We start from the raw sequence: 26,064 nt of genomic DNA, 5'->3' as shown, positions 1-26,064 counted from the left end.
AGTGTTTGAGGCTATTTTGTAAATTACATCACCGAAGTCAAGGATCGGTAGGATAGTCAGTTTTACGGGGGTATATTTGGCAGCATGAGTGAAGGATAGTTTGTTGCGAAATAGGAAGCCAATTCTAGATTTAATTTTGCATTGGAGATGCTTAATGTGAGTCTGGAAGGAGAGTTTACAGTCTAACCAGACACCTAGTTATTTGTAGTTGTCCACATTCTAAGTCAGAACCATCCAGAGTAGTGATGCTAGTCGGGCGAGCAGGTGCGGGCAGTAATCGGTTGAAGAGCATGCATTTAGTTTTACTAGCATTTAAAAGCAGTTGGAGGCCATGGAAGAAGTGGTGTATGGCATTGAAGCTCATTTGGAGGTTTGTTAACAGTGTCCAAAGAAGTGCCAGATGTATACAGAATGGTGTCGTCTGCATAGAGGTGGATCAGAGATTCACCAGCAGCCAGAGCAATATCATAGATATTTACAGAGAAAAGAGTCGGCCTGAGAATTGAACCCTGTGGCACCCCCACAGAGACTGCCAGAGGTTTGGACAACAGGCCCTCAGATTTGACACACTGAACTCTATCTGAGAAGTAGTTGGTGAACCAGGCGACGCAGTCATTTGAGAAACCAAGGCTGTTGAGTCTGTCGATAAGAATGCGGTGATTGATAGAGCCGAAAGCCTTGGCCAAGAGAAATGAAGATGGCTGCACATGATATCGTTTAGGACCTTGAGCGAGGCTGAGGTGCACCCATGACCAGCTCGGAAACCAGATTACATAGTGGAGAAGGAACGGTGGGATTCGAAATGGTTGGTAATCTGTTTGTTAAGTTGTCTTTTGAAGATTTTAGAAAGGCAGGGCGAGATGGATGTAGATCTATAACAGTTTTTGGGGGATGGGGGATGACCTCGGCAGCTTTCCAGTCTTCGGGGATCTCAGACGATACGAAAGAGAGAAATAGGGATTGCAATCATTTTGGCGGATAATTTTAGAAAGAGATGCTCCAGATTGTCTAGCCCAGCTGATTTGTAGGGATCCAGATTTTGCAGCTCTTTCAGATTTATCGGTGGTGACAGTGTTTCCTAGCCTCAGTCCAGTGGGCTGCTGGGAGGAGGTGCTCTTATTCTCCTTGGACTTTAGTGTCCCAAAATTTTAGGAATTAGTGCTACAGGATGCAAATTTCTGTTTGAAAAAGCTATCCTTAGCTTTCCCAACTGACTGTGTATATTGGTTCCTGACTTCCCTGGAAAGTTGCATATCGTGAGGGCTATTCGATGCTAATGCAGAACGCCACAGGATGTTTTTGTACTGGTTAAGGGCAGTCAAGTCTAGGGTGAACCAATGATTATATCTGTTCATAGTTCTATATTTTTTGAATGGGCTATGCTTATTTAAGATTGTGAGGAAAGCACTTTTAAAGAGCAACCAGTCATCCTCTACTGATGGGATGAATTCAATATCCTTCCAGGATACCCGGGCCAGGTCGATAAGAAAGGCCTGCTCGCTGACATTTTTTAGGGAGCGTTTGACAGTGATGAGGGGTGTTTGTTTAACTGTGGACCCATTACAGACGCAGTCAATGAGGCAGTGATCGCTGAGATCCTAGTTGAAGATGGCAGAGGTGTATTTAGAGGGCAAGTTGGTCAGGATGATATCTATGATGATGATGATATCCGCCCATGGTTACGGATTTAGGGCTGTACCTGGTAGGTTCCTTGATAACAGTACGAACTCTGAAGATAGATGGGGGCTATGAATTCACATATGGTGTCCAAGGCACAGCTAGGGGCTGAGGGGGGTCTATAACAAGCGGCAACGGTGAGAGACTTGTTTCTGGAAAGGTGGATTTTTAAAGTAGAAGCTCAACCTGGATAGTATGACAGAATTCTGCAGGCTATCGCTGCAGTAGATTGCAACTCCGCCCCCTTTGGCAGTTCTATCTTGTCAGAAAATGTTGTAGTTTGGGATGGAAATTTCAGGATTTTTGGTGGCCTTCCTAAACCAGGATTCAGACAGAGCTAGGACATCAGGGTTAGCGGAGGGTGCTAACACAATGAATAAAATAAACTTAGGGAGGAGGCTTCTGATGTTAACATGCATGAAACCAAGGCTTTTACAGTTACAGAAGTCAACAAATGAGACTGCCTGGGGAATGGGCGTGGTGCTGGGGGCTACAGGGCCTGAGTTAACCTCTACATTACCAGAGGAACAGAGGAGAAGTAGTAGTAGGATCTCAATGTTACCTCCTCCCCTTGGTACAGTAACATGCTCAATGCCTGTGTATTTGAGCGAAGAGATGGGATGGGTAGCTTCAACAAAGTGAGCTTCTACTGGATATTCAATGTTCTTACACCTGATTGAGCTGCAGTGCTCAACTATGCGTTGTTTTAATTGTCTTTTTGTTTGTCATATGTAGGCTTTCCCACATGAACAGGTGATGAGATAGATTACTCCCTTGGTCTTGCAGGCGTAGCCTAGTGGTTAGAGTGTTGGGCTAGTAACCGAAAGGTTGCAAATTCAAATCCCCAAGCTGACAAGGTACAAATCTGTCGTTCTACCCCTGAACAGGCAGTTAACCCACTGTTCCTAGGCCGTCATTGAAAATAAGAATTTGTTCTTAACTGACTTGCCTAGTTAATTAAAGGTAAAATAAAAAGTAAAAAATGCCTTGTCTATTGCTGTTTTGGTTAGTGATTATTGTCTTATTTCACTGTAGAGCCCCCAGGCCAGCCCAACATGCCCTTTTGTCCCACCCCCCACACATGCGGTGACCTCACCTGGATTAACTGGTGCCTCTAGAGACAAAACCTCATTGTCACTCAATGTCTAGGTTTACCTCCACTGTACCCACATTCTACCATACCCTTGTCTGTACATTATGCCTTGAATCAATTCTTCAACGCCCAGAAAAACCACACCCTTCTACTCTGTTCCGAACGCACTAAACAACCAGTTCTTATAGCCATAACCTTATACTACAAATTGAGGCTTACTGTATATCCTATCTAAAAACATTGACCAATAGTGGTCTGAATAATGACTTTGATCTCAGGACTTTCTTATGAACAATTCTCTCTTTTATGAACAAGCCTTATGAATTGATATATTCCTTATATCAGCTTATCAGCGAACACCCAATATGTTCCCCCTGTTTTGATGATGCTTATTATGCATTATGTTTGAACCAAAAGATTACTTGTAACAATTTTTTTAATGAAATAGGAAACAATTAAATATGTGAAATTGAAATAAAAAATAATGTATGTTGATGCTAATATTTACAATATTCAACTATGTTTCCATATGATAACAATAGCCAGGTATATTCAATTATGTTTCCATATGATAACAATAGCCTAGTATATTCAATATGCCATAAACAATTGTTTTTTAACAGTTTCACTCAATTCATTCCAATTAACTTAATAATAATTATGACACACCCCTCACTATTATCATTGGTTGCACTAATTGCACTCTTTGTCTACATAACCCGGTTCAAGCATTCATGACATTACCATAAAGAAGGCACAGTGATGCCGAAAACATTGGTGATTTACCCCATAAATGAATGTGAGTTTATATATGTAGTGTGACTCTCCTTACTTTTATAGCTGATAGCTAATAGTCAGCACCTCTACATAAAATCATTTCCTCTGTTTTTATTTTTACGTGGTCTGCCACTGCGAGGACAATCAGCTGTCCATCCTGTCTCCCTGTAGCGCTGTCTTAGGCGTCTCACAGTACTGACATTGCAATATATTGCCCTGGCCACATCTGCAGTCCTTATGCCTCCTTGCAGCATGCCTAAGGCATGTTCACGCAGATGAGCAGGGACCCTGGGCATCTTTCTTTTGGTGTTTTTCAGAGTCATTAGAAAGGCCTCTTTAGTGTCCTAAGTTTTCATAACTGTGACCTTAATTGCTTTTCCACAAAGAACCGCCATGCCATCTTTGTCACGCCCTGACCTAAGAAAGCTTTTTATGTCTCTATTTTGGTTTGGTCAGGGTGTGATTTGGGTGGGCATTCTATGTTCATTTTCTATGTTTTGTATTTCTTTGTGTTTGGCCGGAAGTGGTTCTCAATCATAGGCAGCTGTCTATCGTTGTCTCTGATTGAGAATCATACTTAGGCAGCTTTTTCCCACCTGTGTTTTGTGGGTAGTTGTTTTCTGTTTTGTGAACTGTTTCGTTTTTTCTTCCATTTTGTCTCAGTGTTCAGTTTAAATAAATTGTCATGAACACGTACCACGCTGCGCTTTGGTCCACTCCTTCATACAACGACAAGCGTTACAGAACTACCCGCCACCAAATGACCAAGCAGCGTGGTCGGAGGTATGAGACAACCTGGGAGGAGGTGGTCGGTCGACCCAGGGAGAGTGCCAGAGCCCGCCTGGGAGTCAATGAAACAGTGCATAGAAGGACGAACACGGCTGGCAAGGAAGCCCGAGAGGCAGCCCCAAAAATGTTTTGGGGGGTGGCACACGGGGAGTGTGGCAGAGTCAGGTTGGTTTTGATGTTAAGGTAGACATGTTTAAGTTGTTTTAGAAACATCTGTTTAAGGGAATACTTTAGCTCCCCTAATTCTGACACTTCTATTGAACCAGTAGATTGCTCTCCTGCACATACTCCGACTCCTTTTAGAAGCAAGAGTTATTTTATACCTCCAGCCAATCGCAATCACTCTATGGAGACATATTGCAGACTTGTGGAAAATGATGTTGGACTTCTCCTTAAGAATAAACAGGGATCCAAATCTTTCCATAATTTACCCAAGAATGAAAAACAAGCTTTGCTTGATTTACAATTTGATACGTCAGTCCTTATTCGTCCCAATGATAAGGGTGGGTCGGTTGTACTCATGGATAGGACAGCTTATGTACATGAGTGTTATAGACAGCTGCTTGACAACACCTTTTACAAAACTCAGAAGTGACCCCACTTCCCAATTTCAGAATATGATCTTGTCTGTCCTAGATGGGTATTTAAGTTCTGGTCAGATAACCAAAAAAGAACATGCTTTTTTGGCTATTTTCAACACCCTAAAATTGCCACTTTCTATACTTTGCCGAAATTACACAAGAATGTTACACAACCTCCAGGGTGCCCTATTGTAGCGGGCATTGATGCAGTAATGGCCCCTCTATCTACTTTTGTTTACTTCTTTATTAGACCACTCGCAGAACAGCTCCCCTCCTTTGTAAAGGACACCAGCAGTATGATCTCTATCATTGAATCTCTTGATCCTCTCCCCGAGAACACTTTGTTAGTTACTTTTGATGTTGAGTCATTATACACTAATATTCCACACGAGGGCGGTATTGAAGCTATGGAACATTTTCTTCTGCAACGTGACCCTAATGAACTACCTTCCAGTGCATGCATTGTAACATTGGCTGAAATAGTACTCACGCATAACTATTTCATGTTTCTAAATGATTTCTTTATTCAGACTAAAGGTACTGCTATGGAATCCCCCATGGCTCCTAACTATGCTAATTTGTATGTGGGTTACATGGAGAAACAGTCCATTTTCAAACCTCAAATGTTTTCTTGCCTAACATCATTATTTGGAAACGGTATGTTGATGATATTTTTGTTCTATGGAGGGGTGATGCAAAACAGCTCCAGGCGTTCCATGCTTTTCTTAACTCCTGTTCTGATCATCTGAGATTTACTATGCAATCTGATACACGTCAAATCAGTTTTCTTGATCTTCTGATCTTGTGTGAAGATAATGTTCTATACACTGATCTTTACAGGAAGCCTACTGATCGTAACAGTTTGTTGAGGGCTGATAGTTGTCACCCACTTCCCTTGAAAAAAAAGTTTGCCCTACAGCCAATTCTGTCGAATCAAAAGAATTTGCAAAAAACAATCCGATTTCGACTGAAATATGGCTGAGACGGGAAAGTTCTAGGAGAGGGGCTACAAGAATGATCAGATTAATATTGCCATTGAGAAAATTCAAAACAAAACGAGACCTTTTTCAAGGTCAGTCTCGCAAAAAGAAGCATTCTTGCGTTCTAACTACCCGCTATTCAAAGTGCTCTGAACAAATTAAGGGAATCGTTCACAAACATTGGCACATCCTAAGATCCGATGACAGTATTGATAATGTGTTTTCGAACCTTCCATTGGTCGTATTCCCGCGGGGCAGAAATGTCAGAGACCAATTGGTACACTCTGATTTACCACCCCAAGATATTCCTGAACAATGTCTATTTGTGCCCCTACTGGATGGAAATTACAAATGTAATGGCTGTGCTCAATGCAATGGCACTTATAAATGTAGATCCTTCAAACACCCACAAACAGGGAGATCGATCCCAATAAAAGGTGTTATTACGTGCTCCACTAAGGCAGTTATTTATCTTATAACTTGATGATGTGGGTAAAACAAAGTGTGAATTAAAAGTACGTATCTCAGAGCATCGTAGCACCATTAGGTGTAAAAACTTTACTTACCCAGTTGCGGCCCACTTCTTGGAGGCAGGCCACTCGATTTCGTCTCTGCGTTATATTGGCATCGAACATGTCACCCTCCCTAGGAGAGGGGGTGACCTTGATAATTTATTGTAAAAATGAGAGGCTGCCTGGATCTTTAATTTAAAGACCCTTGCGCCCTTCGGTCTTAACGTAGACTTTGATCTGAAGCCAGTCTTGTGATTATTGTGACTTTGCCATTGTTATTGTTTGTAAACTTGTATAGTCAAATTAATCTATGATCGTATGCTATCCATTTGTTTGTATGCTGTTCTTTGTATGACATTTTAATATTTGATTATTAACCTATGGTATTAGGCCACTCCTGGCCATGATTACAGACACCTGTGTCTTTTGACACTATATAAATGAGTCATCCCACAGTGTTTGTGATTGTACCCTGATGAAGACAGCTTGGCTGTCGAAACGTTGGTATTACATTTTTGCATCTGAGCTCCTAGAGTGTGCGGCTCTCTTTTATTTTCAAGAGTCAGGTTGGAGACCTGAGCCAACTCCCCATGCTTACCGTGGCGGGCGTCGTACTTATCAGGCACCGTGTTATGCGGTGGAGCACACGGTGTCTCCAGTACGCGTTCTTAGCCAGCTCCCCCCATCATCCCAGCTCCCCGCATCTGCCGGGCTAGGGTGATTATCCAGCCAGGACGGATTGTGCCAGCCCTGCTCTCCAGACCTCCAGCACGTCTCTACGGCCCAGGATACCCTGCGTCGGCTCTGCGTACTGTGTCTACAGTGCATCTGCACAGCCCAGTGCGTCCTGTGCCTGCGCCCCGCACGTGCTGGGCCAAAGTAACCATCCAGCCAGGACGGGTTGTGCAGGCTCCTAGCTCGAGACCCCCAGTGCGCCTCCACAGCCCAGTGTATCCGGTGCCTCTGCCTAGGACAGGGCCTCCTGTATGTCTCACCAGTCTGGTGAGCCCTGTGCCTGAGCCTAGAACAAACTCTCCTGTATGTCACGCCCTGACCTAAGAAAGCTTTTTATGTCTCTATTTTGGTTTGGTCAGGGTGTGATTCGGTTGGGCATTCTATGTTCATTTTCTATGTTTTGTATTTCTTTGTGTTTGGCCGGGTGTGGTTCTCAATCAGAGGCAGCTGTCTATCGTTGTCTCTGATTGAGAATCATACTTAGGCAGCTTTTTCCCGACTGTGTTTTGTGGGTAGTTTTGTGAACTGTTTCGTTTTGTTCCATTTTGTTATTTTGTCTCAGTGTTCAGTTTAGATAAATTATCATGAACACGTACGCGCTGCGCTTTGGTCCACTTCTTCTTCAAACAACGACGAGCGTTACAACCTTCCTATTCAAGTGAGCACAGGACAACAAGGTGAGTCCAAAAAGGCCTCGTATGCTGCTGCATAAATGATACAATATGCCAGGCAGATATGTATACTGTAGCTAAGAGAGTAATGCTAAGTGTATGTTGTGTAGTAAGCTGTTACTATCCCATGTGCTTCACCCTAATAATTTGGTCTATTTTCCCCTCTTAAATTAGCCTAATGTTTTGACTTGGTGGTGCAAATGTAGCCTATAACCTGTTTTAGAGAAATGTCTTTATCAAAAATTGTAAGAACTTTCATTATCTGATTTTACGCCCCCTTTATTTATCCTATGGTTCTGACTTGGTGTAAAGGGAGAACACGGTAATAATGACCCAGGTTCTGAATTCTGTCGCTGTACATTTCAAATGTGATGAAAAAATGGTTATACTGACTACGTTTGTCCTAGCTCGCTCATTAATGTCTTAATCAAAATTACAGATTGCCTCTTATCCGCTTGTCTTCCCCTTGTACAATCTATGGCATATCTCAATTGTCAGTAGAAACCACATTTGTTTAAGCAAGTCAGCCATATCAGCTATGTTTTTTTTTTTAAAGGCAGTAAATGAGGCTGAATGAATTGTTTTGCTGCCAGACAACGCTCCGCTGATAGCGAGGTGTAGCAGTACTTTTGGGACTCTGCTTTTGGGACTCTGACAGCTTTATGTAGGTTTGTGTGCACCGTTTGTTACCGTTATAGTGCAATTAACGTATTGTGTAGTGGCTTTGCTGGCTTGCATCCTAAAAAAAAATGTTTTCCCCCACCAAGATGTAAATGCGAAAATCGCACCTGGTCAGGACATAGATTATAATAGAAAATTAAAGAAGAACAAAAAATAAAGATGCTCTCGGGGGTGCAGCTGTAAAACTTTGGATCAGGTTGCGTCCTTAGCGTCTACGCCTACAGCGTTTTAGTAGCCTATGAAACAAAGGAATGGGGTCTGGCATGAACAAGGGAACACCTGAGTTGGAGTTGAAGTCGGATTTGAAGTAGAAATCAAGGTTAGTAACTGTCAATCTGCCAGAAGAGCTTGGTGGCCGTATGTGATAATATTATGATCTCTCTGTACAAAATTAAAGATAAACATGAAAAAAGTCACTAAATAGCCAAGACAGGTTGGAACTGTTAAAATGTCGCCCTTCTCCATCAACGCCATCTTACATTTTAGCTTGCCAGGTATAGTAGAACCAATAGTCCCAAAAACAGGACCATTAGGAATGTCCTCCCATAATATTAGAACTTCTTAATAGACCCCAGATAAGTAAAATTGCATGTATTCTTATTATTATGATTATTATGATTAATATATTGTGGTACATTAGCAATTACCTGTACTTTTGACCTTTTGCTGTTTACCATACCTCAACTGTAAGTCAGGCGCAGGAGAGCAGAACTGGGTAATAACCGGAGCAGTTTAATATGCAAAACCAACGGCACCCAGAACAACAAAATATGAGTAAAAAATAACCTGTCGCGAACCAGTCAGTGCACAAACACTTTACAACAAACAATTCCACACACAGACAAGGGGAAAAACAGAGGGTTAAATACACGACAAGTAATGAGGGAATGTAAATCAGGTGTGTGGGAAAACAAGACAAAACAAATGGAAAATGAAAGGTTGATCGGCGATGGCTGGAAGACCGGTGACGTCGAACGCCGCCCGAACAAGGAGAGGAACCGACTTCAGCGGAAGTCGTGACAAACTGTTAACTTCCTTTCTTTTTTGCATTTTTTTTTGAAAAGCTTGACTGTTAAAGTTTCAGTTTATTTATTTTACAAAAGTTATTTGAATATGTTTTCAAGAGAACGTTTTTCAGACAACAGTCATTTGACTGCTGGTTTGGATGACGCTGGTGCCATGTGAAAATGTAACACATATTGCTCGTGCACATGCATCGTGTGTGTGCACGCACGGGTGTGTGTGGTCATGTGTGTGCATACGTACAGTTGAAGTCGGAAGTTTACATACACCTTAGCCAAATACATTTAAACTCAGTTTTTCACAATTCCTGACATTTAATCCTAGTAAAAATTCCCTGTCTTAGGTCAGTTAGGATCACCACTTTATTTTAAGAATGTGAAATGTCAGAATAATAGTGGAGAGGATGATTTATTTCAGCTTTTATTTCTTTCATCACATTCCCAGGGTCCCTGGGTCAGAAGTTTTACATACACTCAATTAGTATTTGGTAGAATTTGCCTTTTAAACAATTTACTTGGGTCAAACATTTCAGGTAGCCTTCCACAAGCTTCCCACAATGAGTTGGGTGAATTTTGGCCCATTCCTACTGACAGAGCTAGTGTAATGGAGTCAGGTTTGTAGGCCTCCTTGCTCGCACACGCTTTTTCAGTTCTGCCCACAAATTTTGCATGGGATTGAGGTCAGGGCTTTGATGGCCACTCCAATACCTTGACATTGTTGTCCTTAAGCCATTTCGCCACAACTTTTGAAGTAAGCTTGGGGTCATTGTCCATTTGGATGTCTTATTTTCGACCAAGCTTTAACTGATGTCTTGAGCTGTTGCTTCAATTTATATACACATAATTTTCCTACCTCATGATGCCATCTCTTTTGTGAAGTGCACCAGTCCCTCCTGCAGCAAAGCACCCCCACAACATGCTGCCACCCCCGTGCTTCACGGTTGGGATGGTGTTCTTCGGCTTGCAAGCCTCCCCCTTTTTCCTCCAAACATAACGATGGTCATCATGGCCAAACAGTTCTATTTTTGTTTCATCAGACCAGAGGACATTTCTCCCAAAAGTACAATATTTGTCCCCATGTGTAGTTGCAAACCGTAGTTTGGCTTTTTTTATGGCAGTTTTGGAGCGGTGGCTTCTTCCTTGCTGAGCAGCCTTTCAGGTTATGTCGATATAGGACTCGTTTTTCTGTGGATATAGATACTTTTGTACCTGTTTCCTCCAACATCTTCACAAGGACCTTGGCGGCTGTTCTATGATTGATCAGCACTTTTCGCACCAAAGTACATTCATCTCTAGGAGACAGAAAGCGTCAACTTCCTGAGTGGTATGACAGCTGCGTGGTCCCATGGTGTTTATACATGTGTGCTATTGTTTGTACAGATGAACGTGGTATCTTCAGGCATTTGGAAATTGCTCCAAAGGATGAACCTTGGGAGCAAGGTCTACAGTTTGTTTTCTGAGGTCTTGGCTGATTTCTTTTGATTTTCCCATGATGTCAAGCAAAGAGGCACTGAGTTTGAAGGTAGGCCTTGAAATACATGCACGGGTACACCATCAATTATGTCAGAAGCTTCTAAAGTCATGACATCATTTTCTGGAATTTTCCAAGCTGTTTAAAGGCACAGTCAACTTAGTATATGTAAACTTCTGACCCACTGGAATTGTGATACAGTGAAATAATCTGTCTGTAAACAATTGTTGAAAAAACAACTTGTGTCATGCACAAAGTAGATGTCCTAACCGACTTGCCAAAACTATAGTTTGTTAACAAGACATTTGTGGAGTGGTTGAAAAACAAGTTTTAATGACTCCAACCTAAGTGTAGGTAAACTTCCGACTTCAACTGTACATGTGTGCGTTTGTCATATGATCATATCCTATAGGTAGTAACTTTTTTTTTTAAACAACAGAGACCAGGTCAACTCTTGCTCACCATTTTACATTTTGAAATAAATTAATGCTTAATTACATCAAAAGGGGGAAACTGCACAAGAATGGGAGGACAAACAAAGAAAATACTGTGGTTAAAGGGATGATGAATCCCAAACAGCAGTTGTCCATGTACACAAGTGTAAAGAAAGTAAGAGCACCCACCCACCCTCCTCATGAGTGAAGGTAATCACAGTCAAAAGGAAGGCAGCTTGATTCTCCATGTCAGAAACCCTTATAGTCCTACCAGCTTTCAGGGTAATGTTCCGTAGGCACCAAGTGGAAGAAAACAGTTTGAAACAAGGAAGTACTATCTGAATTTGTCCAATAAGAAACACTCGTTTACGTTTTCCATTACAAAATATGTTGCTACTGTACGGTCCTAATGAGCAGGACCCAGGTAAAGTTGGTTTATTTGCCAACTTCACAAATCCCTGATTAGTTTCTCTGTGCCAACACCAATATTCAGGCAGGTCCCCACAAGGAACCGTTTTGTAGGGACAATTCCAAATAAGTATTTAGAAGTGGTGTCTTGGATTTATTTTTGATTGCTGGTACCATTGTTGGATGCTCCCATACAGCATCTAAGTTTTAAATATATTTATTTTGTGTTAAATTCCTACATTGTATGGACTTTTAGAATTTCAAAATGTGATACCATGCAAACAGAGCCATAACCTTGGTATCTACCTCTAAATCAGAGTGCTGGTTTTCAGAAACAAGAACATAGAAAGACATTTAGACTGAGGTAAGTATGGTGTGTGTGTGTGCATGACTGCCGTGTGGAAGTGCATCTGGTACACAAGTTCTGGTACACAAGTGCTGAAACAAACTACAAATGTAGTGATGAATGTGACTATTCAAATAGCCAGACATTATTCCACAATCTAAATCCATATGTTTCTCCTATCAATTCATAATCCAAAGAGTGTGATGCTCAAAAAGCACTAGATATGTTGTAGCTATTTTTGCTTAAAATGTATGTGTTACTGAGATATTAAGTGGTGACTGCAAATAGAATCAATGCAATTCCATCAGCAATGAGTCAGATATCAATATATATTATATCTCATTTCTGTGTATGACAGTTTATTGTTACAAAATATTAAAGCAAAGTCTGAGTAAAGGATAGTGACCATGATATCTTCATATTAACTGTATCAGTTTAATTCTAATTCTCATCTATGCCCTATGTATCAATATACATGTTCTTGTTGACATCAGACCCTTACTCTGTACAGACTGAATTGTAAAGTAGATCCGCTTTGTTGGCCATGTCTTAAGCAAATGCAGTTGTCAGTGGGGCAACCGTCCTTTAACAAAATCTTTTAAGAAATATGCCACCTAGATGAGACATTTATCAGAGAAGGGATTCCTCCGTGTGATTAAAATGTATAAGGCACGCTAGAGTCTTCCGGATAACCTTGCTACAGTACTTTGCATCTGCATTTTACACTCCCCAATGCTTTTCCCTTTTTCTTTTACAAATCCCTCCCTAGAAACAGAATGGTCAGGATGGAGTGACAGGGTGGAAACCTAAGGTCCAGGGGAATATCATTTATATAAGTGACTCCCTCTTGAGTGAGCTGGTGGATGGGTTTATGGGCGGATCGGGTGGGGTGGGTGACATCAGAAAAGGCTGGTAAGGGTGGTCTGGGAAGGGCTCACACTCATGGAGTCATGTAGGTCCATGCCCCCCGGCACGGCGGTCAGTACAGGGTTAGCCGATGTCATAGAGGGGCTGGTCATGTCCGTGAGGGTGGTATGGGTACTGGAAGGGCTCATTGAGGAGCTGGACAGTTCGGAGGGGGGGCCTGAAGGCGAACCCCCTGATAGAGTGGACCCATCCAACAGCTTGTCCAGTCCTGTGCTCTCCTGACGTAGAATGTTCCGTCGAAACTTGGCCCGGGCGTTTTGGAACCAAACCTTCACAGAAAGAGAAGGGAGAAAAAAAGCTCAATAGATAGTGTAAGTGTGGTGAACCGAAGCCTGGGCTGTGGAGGGAAAGGTTTAGAAACAGAGAGATACCTAAGGAGAGGGGGGTTCAAATCAAAATGACAAACATGAAAATGGAATTCATCAAAGCAAAGCATCGGCTTTGTTTTTCTTCAGTTTGTTCATTAAATCCGTGTTTTACGCCTGTCTGTTTTAAAAAAACATAATTTGCAGTTGTTTATACTTTTGCAAATGGTCCGTTGCGTGTTTTTGAATTGCCATATCGAATGCTAAATATGATAACTCGGTGACACTTTCTTAAAAAAAATAAAAAATAGGTCATGACTTAGATCAAGGGATATCTATACTGACTGTGTGAGGACTAAATGTTTTGACTCTTGTGAAAATTATGTTCAACGGGATGGAAATACGTGGGTCTTTTCAATTTACAATTTGTTTGGGATAATCATAACACTTGAGCAATTATACTAATCAAAAACTTCCCTGATAGATTTCTCTGGCATTTTGCACTATTATTAAGTTCATTATTACCACAGATACAAAGAATGGAATTTCAAATATTGTCACTAATTACTACATGTAAAACAACTGAGTACATAGCCACACAAATACATGTTTCTACAAGGGCTGCAGGTACCATCATCAATGTACAACACTTGGCAATAACCTCACAAGCATAAACCACTGTTTCCATTTGCCACACAGTCAAGTACTATTGTACAGGGCCTAGTATCCCAAGAGCTTTCATAGTTTGTGTAACATTAAAGATGCACTATACAGAAATCGCTTCGCCATTTCCTGGTTGATAAAATTCTAATTGTTCATCTAATTTCAGTTTATGTGAAAAAACAAAAGAATAGTGTAGAGAATCATTGTGCCATCTAAACCGCTGTGAAATATATTTTCTATAACCAAAAACAGTATTTTCAGCTGTTCTAGGCTGGTGTTCAAAACCCAAAGTCAGATGCACAAACGAAACTTAAGAACGGGAAGCATAGAACAGATCTACTACTTCTTACACTTGCTTTCAATGAGAATGAGAATGACAGATCTATAACTGACATTTTTATGTAAATTTGGCCGGGTCTCCCAAAAATGTACATGTTGCAGCTTTAAGTTAATTATTTTTGTAGATCCTACAGTCAGTTGCATCGTTAGCATCCAAGCTGTTTCCCAAAAGGAACATTGTTACTCTAAACTAATTCCTTTATTGTTACACCGATTAATCACTTTCCCTCTGTGTGAATGCTGAGTGTTAGTAGTTAAAGGGATAGTTCACCCAAACTACAAAATCACTTTTGTTTCCTTACTCTGTAAGCAGTCTATGGGCAAGTTATAACAGCACTCCATGCTTTGGTTTTGTTTAACTGGACATTGTTTCCAAATACTAACTTTGCTGAGATACACAATCCATTTTAGATACTTAAGGATCAATGGGACATGAAGTGCAAAAAATGCTAATATAGTGACTTGCATTGGATTGTAATAATGTAATAAAAAAGTAAAATGGTATATTTAATTAATTTATTTTGCACTAAACCGAAACATACAGATATCCAGAGCAAAAAAATATGATTTTCAGTATTTGTAAATGGTGAAATGCGATGCAGATTTCACTTACCAAATGAGCATCAGTGCCAGTATTCGTCTCAGAGTAGGACTGCTGGTCTAGGATCAGGTCCCCCCCATCCATATAATCTTATTCATTATTATCTAAAAGGACAAACTGATCCTACTCTGAGACACTTTTTCAATATGAGCCCAGAAGTGGACTATATACAATAACATACAGGTAACTGCCAAAATAAAGGAAACACCAGCATAAAGTGTTTTAACAGGGTGTTGGGCCACCACAAGCCAGACCAGCTTCAATGCACCTTGGCATAGATTCTACAAGTGTCTGGAACTCTATTGGAGGGATGCGACATCATTCTTCCACGAGAAATTCCATCATTTGGTGTTTTGTCGATGGTGGTGGAAAACGCTGTCTGAGGCACCGCTCCAGAATCTCACATAAGTGTTCAATTGGGTTTAGATCTGATGACTGAGTTGCCAATGGCATATGGATTACATTGGTTTGATGAGCATGAGAACTTTCAGTGACACTCGTGCCCTGTGGATGGGCGCATTGTCATCCTATGGGGGCATAGGCATGGTAGCCACTATTTTGGCAGTTACCTTTACCTGTGTGTAAGTAATTGTCCTTATGAAGGGAATCTTCTTTCTCACCTGCAGCACGCGTTTGGAGAGACCCGTCTTCTGGGCCAGCTGTTTCAGGTCTTTGGCGTCTGGATTATGGTTGATGGCAAAGTAGGACTTCATGGTCCTCAGTTGGTGGTGTTTGAAGGAGGTGCGCATGCGCTTGGACTTGGAGCTGGAGGAGTAGTGGGAGTCACAGTCCAGGTGGTCCCCATCCTCACTGCAACTTAATGCTGGAGGGGAGGGACAACACACACAGGTTCGTTTCTGGTTAAGATATGACACAATACTTTGGTGACCATTTTCATGGAATTTAGTTTATGGTTACGATCATGTCATCATTGGGATTACGTATTCAGACTATTCCAATGTGTTTTGTTGCCGTTGTGAACGCTATGGCAGACAGACCGCGTGTCTTATTTGTTGACAGGAAAGCTCATGACGGACTGGACTTTACAAGGTTGTGGTTAATGGAGGCTAAATGGATACATTCATCAAAGTGAAATATTTTTGAGTCTTGTGAGATTAAAATGTCAAATGAAAATGTAAGTCAAAATGAGCAAATTATGCATTAAAGGGGTAATTTTACAGAGCAATCATTGCACTAGAATATTTTCTTTCCAGCTAATCAGATTATATTATCATTATTACTATTATTGGTAACAGTACAGTTATCTATATCTATAAACTATTGTGCTAATTTCAATGAATTCATAATGACAACTTTTGTATCAAATTGAATCAAGCAAGAGCACAACCTATATGTTTACATTCTGGAGTTTACAGCATGGGCAAAACTGTCTGCAAAACACCTACAACACATCTGACAATCTACAAGTACTCTGGAAGCTCTAAATTAGAAAGCATGTTAGTTGCAAAACTGAATACAAAAATAATCAATGTGATTACTCCTAAATACCCACAACACTGAGTGAAAATGCCTAAATAAATCAATAAAATGTGAACCCACAAGATTGACTGGACACAACAAATACCTTACCTTAAGTGTTCTTATTACTTTGTAAGTAGTGCAGTGTTAAAAGTATTGCATTTGCTCATTATTGGAACACACTTTTTCCCTTTTTTCTTCTGTAAGTACAGTAAGTATTGTATTTACTAGAATAATTACTCTAAAGTGTTACTAATAATTCCTTAAACGGGGAAATCAAAGTCATATCAAAATATTCAAGTGAGTAAAAAAAAATTGAAATGTCAATTGCATGTCAAACTTTTGCCAATAGTTATGGAATTCACCACACTGTGAACGGAAAGGCACTGGAGCGACGAACAGCCCTTGCTGTCTCTGCCTGGCTGGTTGCACTCTCTCCACTGGGATTCTCTGCCTCTAACCCTATTACGGGGGCTGAGTCACTGGCTTACTGGTGCGCTTCCATGCTGTCCCCAGGAGGAGTGTGTCACTGGAGTGGGTTGAGTCATTGACGTGATCATCCTGTCTGGGTTGGTGCCCCCCCTTGTGTTGTGCCGTGGCGGAGATCTTTGTGGGCTATACTCAGCCAGGTCTCTGGGTAGTAAGTTGGTGGTTTGAAGATATCCCTCTAGTGGTATGGGGACTGTGCTTTGGCAAAGTGGGTGGGGTTATATCCTGCCTGGTTGGCCCTGTCCGGGGGTTATCGTCGGCCGGGGCCACGGTGTCTCCCGACCCCTCCTGTCTCAGCCTCCAGTATTTATGCTGTAGTAGTTTGTGTCGGGGGGCTAGGGTCAGTCTGTTATATCTGGAGTATTTCTCCTGTCTTATCCGGTGTCCTGTGTGAATTTAAGTATGCTCCCTCTAATTCTCTCTCTCTCCCTCTCCCTCCTCTCCCAGAGGACCTGAGCCCTGGGACCTTGCCTCAGGACTACCATGCCTGATGACTCCTTGCCGTCCCCAGTCCACCTGGTCGTGCTGCTTCTCCAGTTTCAACTGTTCTGCCTGCGTCTATGGAACCCTGACTTGTTCACCAGACGTGCTACCTTGTCCCGGACCTGCTGTTTTAGAATCTCTTTCTCTACCGCACTTGCTGTCTCTAACTCTGATTGCTCGGCTATGAAAGGCCAAATGACATTTACTCCTGAGTTGCTGACCTGTTGCACCCTCTACAAACATTATTATTATTTGACGCTGCTGGTCATCTATGAATGTTTGAACATCTTAGCCATGTACTGTTATAATCTCAACCCGGCACAGCCAGAAGAGGACTGGCCACCCCTCAGAGCCTGGTTCCTCTCTAGGTCTCTTCCTATGTTCCTGCCTTTCTAGGGAGTTTTTCCTTAGCCACCGTGCTTCTACATCTGCATTGCTTGCTGTTTGGGGTTTTAGGCTGGGTTTCTGTACAGCACTTTGTGACATTGGCTGATGTATATAGGATTTTATAAATACATTTGATTGATTGCAGAATATATTATATTGGATAAAATTGGCATGTATTTTCACAGTGTTATGCAGTGCAGTCAGGGTTTGATAGAAAATCCAGATGATAGTGAAAGGAATGTCAACAAATGCCCTCAGGTGGAAGCAAAGCTCCAAAACAGAAAGGTTGAAAGAAAGAAAAGGCAACATGATGCCTTATTCAATATTGTATAACACTGCAGGCTATAATTTAATTCGAATTTCATTAGTTATGAGATTTTGGAAAAGTGGGTAAAAGTTATCTTGGACAATGCAAAATATTATGCAAAGAAAGATAGGTATAAGCCTATATACAGTATTAGTTGGTTTAAGATTGAAGTCCTTGTTTTATTTTATGCAATTAGGCTTTCTTCTTTTATATGTCTTCTATTTATGTTGGCTTTTTTAGATTTGGAGGGAAACTGTGCAATTAACCCTGCCCATTTGTATAACCATTTACCAGACAACCCTGTCAAAAAAAGTAAGTTGTTTATGAAATAGTTCTTGACAATAAAGTATAAATATTGTAATTACATTTGCATGCTCATAGTTATTGAAGCACACTCAGAACGGTACATTTCTAAATGTTTATGAAACGAAAATCCAAATTCTCGTTCCCCAAAGCAGAATGCAGAGAACCTAATCTTTTAACTATTATCCCTACCATTCATGTTTAACTCACGTGCTTACTAAAGCGTTCTGCCATTCGCCTTTCTTATTCAAATCACCATATGCCACCACAATATGGAGCTATAGCGACCTGGAATTGTATCATTAAATCCTCTACTCTCGAAAAACCGACAGGCTTATACAATCTGGCTCTATCCTTATTGGGCCTATCCTTGCCTACTCCTACTCATATTATTATCGGAATGATAATATGCCTATAACAAGTATAAACATTGCTTATTAATGCCTAATCATAATACCAAGACGTCAAAGTAATCTAGTGTTTGTTTTTTTCGCACAAAAGTAACACACACCAAGAGCTTCTCGCTCAAGTCGGTCCTTTATTTATGACGGAATAACATATTCCTGGCGGCGGGAGACTTTCTCTCGAAATTTCACAGGGGAGAGTTTTATTCAGGATTCTACACGGGTTCTCCCATGTTTTACAAGCAATCCAACATTGATTTCCCGACCCAAAAATGATTTTTTTTGTTTGTTTTTTTTACCCGAAAACCAAACAAACTGCGAGACTCCAAGTGAAGTGGGACTGGGGAAAAATTCGATCATCTCTCTCGCTCATCTTCTTTGAAGTCCTAGCCCCCATCTGAACTATTTTCCACTTGTCTGCTTCTGTCGTCTTCTAAAAAATATTTTATTACTCTTAAGTTTTGAGATAGGTTTTACAAGACTAAATTGACTGTGTATGAGCTTGCAAATGCAATGTTCAGTGGGAAAATTGAAACACTTTAAAAAAAAAGAATGAAATGGAGTGTTTCAAGAGATGTTATTACGCAATCGTCTCTCTGTAGCCTATAATGGGACATGCAGAAGGACATGGAGAATTGGGTAGACCTTCAGAAGCAGGTTCTCCTTGAATGCGTTAGTTAGTGGCCTGTGCATGTTCATCTTGCATATTTCTCTTAGGATATGTTATCTAAATATATTAGATTGGAAGTGGATCAAGCGCTCCCATTCCACAAATCATCAGAGGCCTCCATTGAACGTCTCACTTTTCCCTCACATCTTTGAGCAAACATTAAATCTTGTTAAAATTACGCTATCTCAGAAAGGCGAATTATTCAATAAATCAACATATACATATCGATCCGTTTTAAAACATGTCAGGCCTAGTCTGCGCACAAATACGTCCAAAGCAGAAAATATTTTTGATTATAAAAAATAAGTAACCATTTAGTTTATCAAACTGATTAACTTTGTTTAAAAATGACAAAAAGGCCATTCTATGTTTCCCAAAACGGTGCAGACAAAATAGGCCTGTCGAAATAAGGGCAGATTTTCAAACCAAAATATTTTAAATTAGTCCAACAATCCTTATCTTTCATTCCAACAGAGATATCACACATACTGTGAAATAAAATATGTCCTACAATTGTGAGATTTTCTTTTCGTGGCACTTTCTGTAGATTTAAATGACCATAATCATTCATGGCTAACCGGTACATACTCGTCCTACCTGCGTTGTAAGCCACCACATCTGTTCCAGGCCCGGGACTTTTCCTTTTCCTCGGCCTTCCTTTCTGCACGGTTCGGGAGCCGTTGTAGTAGGTCTGCCCCAGCGAGTTTCCCGCGCTGCCTGCGCAAAGTCCTTTGCCCGAGTCTACATCCCCTGAGTGATTGAAATGCGCTTGATATTCCCCTTGTATGAGTGTCTCAAAGTGGAACCGGCAGTACACAAGACTGTCCCGCATACCGAAGTGGTCTCCGGTCGTGAGCATTTTGTTGCAGCTTGTACAGGTGAAACAGTTCAAGTGATAGACCAAGTCCCTCGCCCGCATGACCATCTCCGACGCCGAGATCCCGAGATGGCAACGGGCGCACCTCTGCACGGAAAACCTCCTGCTTGGGAGAAGAGAGCGGATGACACAAACACGTACAGAATATAGATTCAATCCAGGGTCAACAAACTTTAGTTTGTGCACATTCCGAAGAAGAACGTTGATGTAAAGTTGTCAATACAGGCATATTCATTATCACGCGTAAAAGGCTAAATGCCTTCAGATCTTCATGTTTTTTTTTTGTTTCATTATTGTCCTTTTGCCACTTAAAAATATGATGTTTTGGTTTAGACTAAGTAGAGCATCAAAAACAAGAATAGGTCTACCAGAGATATGGAATAGTAGCATATTGGCATATTGGCGTGGATAACAAGCTACCGTGTTTTGGGGAGGATTAGCCTACCAATGGTTTTGGGGAAGATTAGCCTACCAATGGAGTAGCAGTAGCTGGGGAGTTGAAGTGTTTGTAATAAGTAGCCTAGATAGAATACTAGCTGTAGGCCTAGGCCTAATTGGATATCTCTCGTTTATATGCTTGCTTGGCCAGTTGTTGTTGTTATAGCTGTAGCCTTGTATCATGGTTACCTGTAGTAATCTTCTTTGCAATAGATGCTGCCGTCTTTACTGAAACAGGTAAGCTCGGACTCGAGGTTGAGTTTGCACTCGCAGCACTTGAGACAGCGCATGTGCCACTGTTTGTCAACCGCAAGCAAGTAGTAGCGGTCAGATATCTTCCCCCCGCAGCCCGCGCATAAGGCCACACGGTCGCTGTTGATGGACCTCATACCCTGAAGAGGGAAAGGGAAATCAGTTTTATGTTTACAATAAGAACACGTTCGATAGAATGCCACCAAGAGATGTCAAGGCCAATACTGTATAACAGTGAATATTTTGCGCACACATGTTCCATACCTGTTCATACCTCGGTCTACTTTGCAGTCATGAAAGCGATAGATAAAATGATAACACTAGATAGAACCTAAATGTGGCATGACGTAACAGGTCTAACATGTAAATGCACCAGAAACCTTATTTTTTTATTGAGGCATGCGCTACATATATTATAACAACTAAATAAAAAGGAAAATGTCAAATTCAAATATTTTTCCTGAGCGCATTAGTTCACGTGAAACACTCAATATTATCATCAATAAACGAATCTTGTTGACAACCAAAATATTGCAAAACGTATTTGATTAGGTCTAATAAACGAATAAAAAAATCATCACAGATTAAGCATTATAATTCTAATATTTCTGTGAAATAAACGTATTTTCCTTTGGATGTGTTATATTTCAATTGGAGAGTTGAATGGACATGAGCATGTACAACTTTAAGACCTGTTTTAGTGGACAATCGACGTGAGCTAGGCCTATTGAACAACGACTAGTTTGTTTTTGCAACAAATGAGAAGCCTGTTTATGTTTCACAAGTTAGGCCTATATGTTTCGTGCCTTGCTGCGTTCCCCTTACCAATGACAGCGATTGCCTATATCCTGCTATAGCAATAGGCCTAGATAACATACCTAAATAGGCTATCAAAGTGATCAAGATGATCTGTTAGAAATAATTATTGGGTTGTGAATGAACATGCACGGCCTTAAAACGGACAAACAGACATACCTTGCAGTGTAAAATCAAATGTTTTGAGGTTGTACTGTATATATCTGTTTTGTTATCTAAGTGGGCCTATGTAGTCAACATGCATCTGAAAGGAAACTTCGTGAATAAAATTCTCTAGTTATTGTAACATCTTGTTTCGTAGGACTACGAAATAGTAGCCAGTAGCCCATGAATAATTACACTTTACGCACACATGGTTAGTAAATGTGAACGCTAACATGCAAGCAATGTACTGCTTTCTAGTTTATAAATAAATATATTTTAATCGCAGTTTACTTTCTGACCGTAGTCCCTCGAAATGAACGCTTTATTTGTGCTTCCACATGTCTGAACAGCACAGGTCCTTCTTTAATAGAGCATTTACCCACCGTCTCGGTTTCTCCCATGTCTATAGCCGAACTGATGGCGGTAGAATCGCCCTTCGCCCTCCGGCCCATCTCGTAGATAACCCCCTGCATCTCGCCTCCGAGCAGCCCGTGGAAGAGCATCGTGGAGGCTGGAGAGCTACACTTGCAAGCGTCTCCCTCAGATCTGCAAGCCAAAACTTCCATGAGACGCAAATCTCGCCCATGCATTTAAAGTGAATGGCTCCCATCTATTGGTTTAGGAAGTCAAAAAATACAAGCCAAAAAAGATGGTAGGCTACGAAAAACATATTTTCCTTTCCAACACTGTGATTTTGATTCGTATTCAAATATAGGCCTTTAATTTCAGACATGATTATAGTAAATATTACGTTTTCTATATGGCGTATAGGCTATAGTTTACACCATATTTGAACACGTGATCAAATACAAAATAGCCTACTATTTACAACCAATAGATGAGAATAATTAAATAAACATACCAGCAAACCACAAAGTGAATTCTGAATCAAATAATCTCTCTCAATATGCAGATTTCAGGATGCACAAAAATGTACCATTTTCTCTATGTCTTCAGGCAAAAGTGGTCGAGAGCTACTGCAAATGTTCAACTTGCATTAGGAATAAATGAAGGAGTAAATACGTATTCCAGAAACAACAGAGAAAGGAGGGGGAAAACTAAAAACACGGCAGAATTGTAGATGACTTGTGGTTGGTATCCTGGCCTCCACTCTTGAGTTGCTCCAAGCCTCGAATCATAACAGCGACGTTCAATGCTACACGTGGATGCTGACGCAAAACACCCAAAACGAATATCAATCGAAAATAAAATAATAGCAAAGACGACGAACGAATGCACAAAAACACACAATTGTTCGAGTTCAAGGGCTATTGCAAAACATACATTGTTTTCCTACGGGTATCAAGCTCTTCGGCAAGGCGAGCACTGAGCCCTATGTATGTGTGCAATTTAGGGAGAGGGGATTACTATTGATTCGACGTGTACAAATCCCTTGTCAAGACTCTCGGAAGCGGTCTCAGCTTCGTTTTGCTTCGCACCTCCGTACCTATAGCTACACTCCGCGCCTTTCTACGGGGACTCGTAGACTACGTCACGTATAGCCCTTTCAGTCGTTCATTGGTTTACAAATGTCACCAAAATGATCCGTATTACAATGTACCGTAGCTCGAGCGGTTGAATCAAAAGCGACTGAATCGATAAAGCAAATTCTTCTTTTGAAAACAGCCTATGTGGTGGCATCGATGAGTCAGAAACCTTTATTATGATTTCTCTAATAGGATAAGGATTATTGCTATGTTTTGACCATTTTCAAAAACTTGTCGTTTCAAGAAATTTAATCTCAGACGTTTAGACTAATGGTTACATTACAATGAATACAAGTTAGCGAACATGAATAACCTATTCAAAACAGGTATTTTGAGGGTAAAATATTATTTTGATGTCTCGTTCACTTATTGGAAATTGTGTGATGCCAGAACACATATTTGCAGCATGGTATCCACACTTACAGAAGAAACATTTTGTTTATTTCATTATTTGTTTAGATATGGACTGTACACTGCAATTCAGCTCGTATAGCTGCCAATGTGTATGCCACCATAACGATACACTAAACCAAAGGCTATACATATTAGTCATTTATAGATGCTAGAATTCAATCACACTCCCATTTGTGTCTTTGTCTAACTACACTAGAGGCATATGAGGGGTCTAACTAGTCTAGAAATAGTCTTACGAACAATTGTATTTGACTGAAACGAATAGAATACTGTTTACAGTGAGTTCATATCAATCCTACTGATTGAATTTGAACCCAGAAGACTGATTCAAATTGGATGTTATCACGCTTTCTGAGCTTATCATCTTGGACGGTGAGTGCACTATAGCATGGCTGGCACAGTGCCGTGGACAGTGTGTGTGTGTGTGTGTGTGTGTGCTTGTCTTGTTATGTCATTGTAATTGATATTACCGCTACATTATTAATAGCACCATTGTTGTTTTAATTACTTTAAATAATTATACCAATTTGTACCATTGATTGTGTGATAGAAGACTGATTCAAAAATCGAAATGAAACTATAGGGCAGACTACACCCCAAACAAACGGCCAGTGTCTGACTCCACCGTGGAGCGCATTCATCTCAACAAAGGGAAAGTGACAGGTGAACAAATCACAGGTCTCCCATTACCTCACTGCACCTCTTAGCAACGTCATCCTCTCGCTGCAGCCGCTGACTCCATCTGTTAGCAACCCCGACCAGCACATTGGACAACACAATGCCTGGACCAGCGCCTTCGCTACAGCCGTGACTAAACTCCAACAAAGAACAACGCCTTCGGCCGCGGGGGACAGGGCTCTCTGTCACCCCAGACATTTTACCACCAGCGCGGGGGCTACAGCAGAATACTTTGTTTAATCCATGTAATAACAGCCATTGAGCGTTGCCTTACACTGGTTTTACCTCCATATTTCTTCATCTGTCAGAGTGGCTACATTGGTGATCTTTTTGGGACTCATGGCCAAATTTACATTGGTAAATCAGTATGCAAATAAACATTGCCTATAAGCATGTTAATGTCACTGCAATAATCCTCAATAGAAACAACATGACAGAGGAAGGCCCGAAAAATGTCCAAAGACTTCAGCCACCCAAGCCATCACTCTGCTAACATCCTGTAAACGGCACTGGAGCATCCGCTCTCGGACCAACAGGCTCCGAGACAAATTATACCCCCAAGCCATAAGACTGCTAAATAATAACCCTCCTGCTGTGTTCCGGTCGAATTGGACCGATTTACAAGTTTTCCCTCAGAAAAATGTAGTTCATTTCATCTGATAGTCATAAGGTTCCATGGCTTTGTACATACAGAGCATCTACATCCAACCGGCTTCACAACTGCAGTCTAGGGACCTCCACATCCACTTTCTACACCTGCAAGCTCTGCCCCAAATATAATTTAAATTGTACTACATATATTAAAAACTCATGAAATGTTTTCTCTCTAAACTTTATGTTCCCCGAGTGGTATATATTAAAACGTATATTGATCCAACTTCCTTAGATTAAGCTATATATACAGTGGTGCAAAAAAATATTTAGTCAGCCACCAATTGTGCAAGTTCTCCCACTTAAAAAGATGAGAGAGGCCTGTAATTTTCATCATATGTACACTACAACTATGACAGACAAATGAGAAGAAGAAAAAATCCAGAAAATCACATTGTAGGATTTTTAATGAATTTATTTGCAAATTATGGTGGAAAATAAGCATTTGGTCACCTACAAATGAGCAAGATTTCTGGCTCTCACAGACCTGTAACTTCTTCTTTAAGAGGCTCCTCTGTCCTCCACTCGTTACCTGTATTAATGACACCTGTTTGAACTTGTTATCAGTATAAAAGACACCTGTCCACAACCTCAAACAGTCACACTCCAAACTCCACTATGGCCAAGACCAAAGAGCTGTCAAAGGACACCAGAAACAAAATTGTAGACCTGCACCAGGCTGGGAAGACTGAATCTGCAACAGGTAAGCAGCTTGGTTTGAAGAAATCAACTGTGGGAGCAATTATTAGGAAATGGAAGACATACAAGACCAC

General features: G+C 40.9%; 1 protein-coding gene across 4 annotated transcripts; it reads right to left on the bottom strand.

Moving 5' to 3' along the window:
• Positions 1-12,507: 12,507 nt before the first annotated feature.
• On the bottom strand, positions 12,508-23,507 carry LOC110509532 (LIM/homeobox protein Lhx2-like). Of its 4 annotated transcripts, none has more exons than XM_036968132.1 (6): positions 22,999-23,507; positions 22,445-22,607; positions 21,039-21,241; positions 20,132-20,517; positions 15,633-15,835; positions 12,508-13,373 (listed from the first exon to the last, which is right to left on the bottom strand). In XM_036968132.1, exons 2-6 carry the CDS (start codon positions 22,562-22,564, stop codon positions 13,077-13,079), a joined length of 1,209 nt encoding a protein of 402 aa, XP_036824027.1. In that variant the 5' UTR covers positions 22,565-22,607; positions 22,999-23,507; the 3' UTR covers positions 12,508-13,076. The 4 variants fall into 4 exon arrangements, with proteins under 4 accessions (XP_036824027.1, XP_036824026.1, XP_021446124.2 ...); XM_036968131.1 differs by having other exon boundaries at positions 22,924-23,506; XM_021590449.2 differs by lacking the exon at positions 22,999-23,507 and having other exon boundaries at positions 22,445-22,642.
• Between the last annotated feature and the right edge of the window lie 2,557 nt (positions 23,508-26,064).

Source organism: Oncorhynchus mykiss, chromosome Y (genome assembly GCF_013265735.2).
Source record: "Oncorhynchus mykiss isolate Arlee chromosome Y, USDA_OmykA_1.1, whole genome shotgun sequence".
Lineage (NCBI taxonomy): Eukaryota > Metazoa > Chordata > Actinopteri > Salmoniformes > Salmonidae > Oncorhynchus > Oncorhynchus mykiss.
This window is presented reverse-complemented; position numbering and strand designations above follow the sequence as displayed.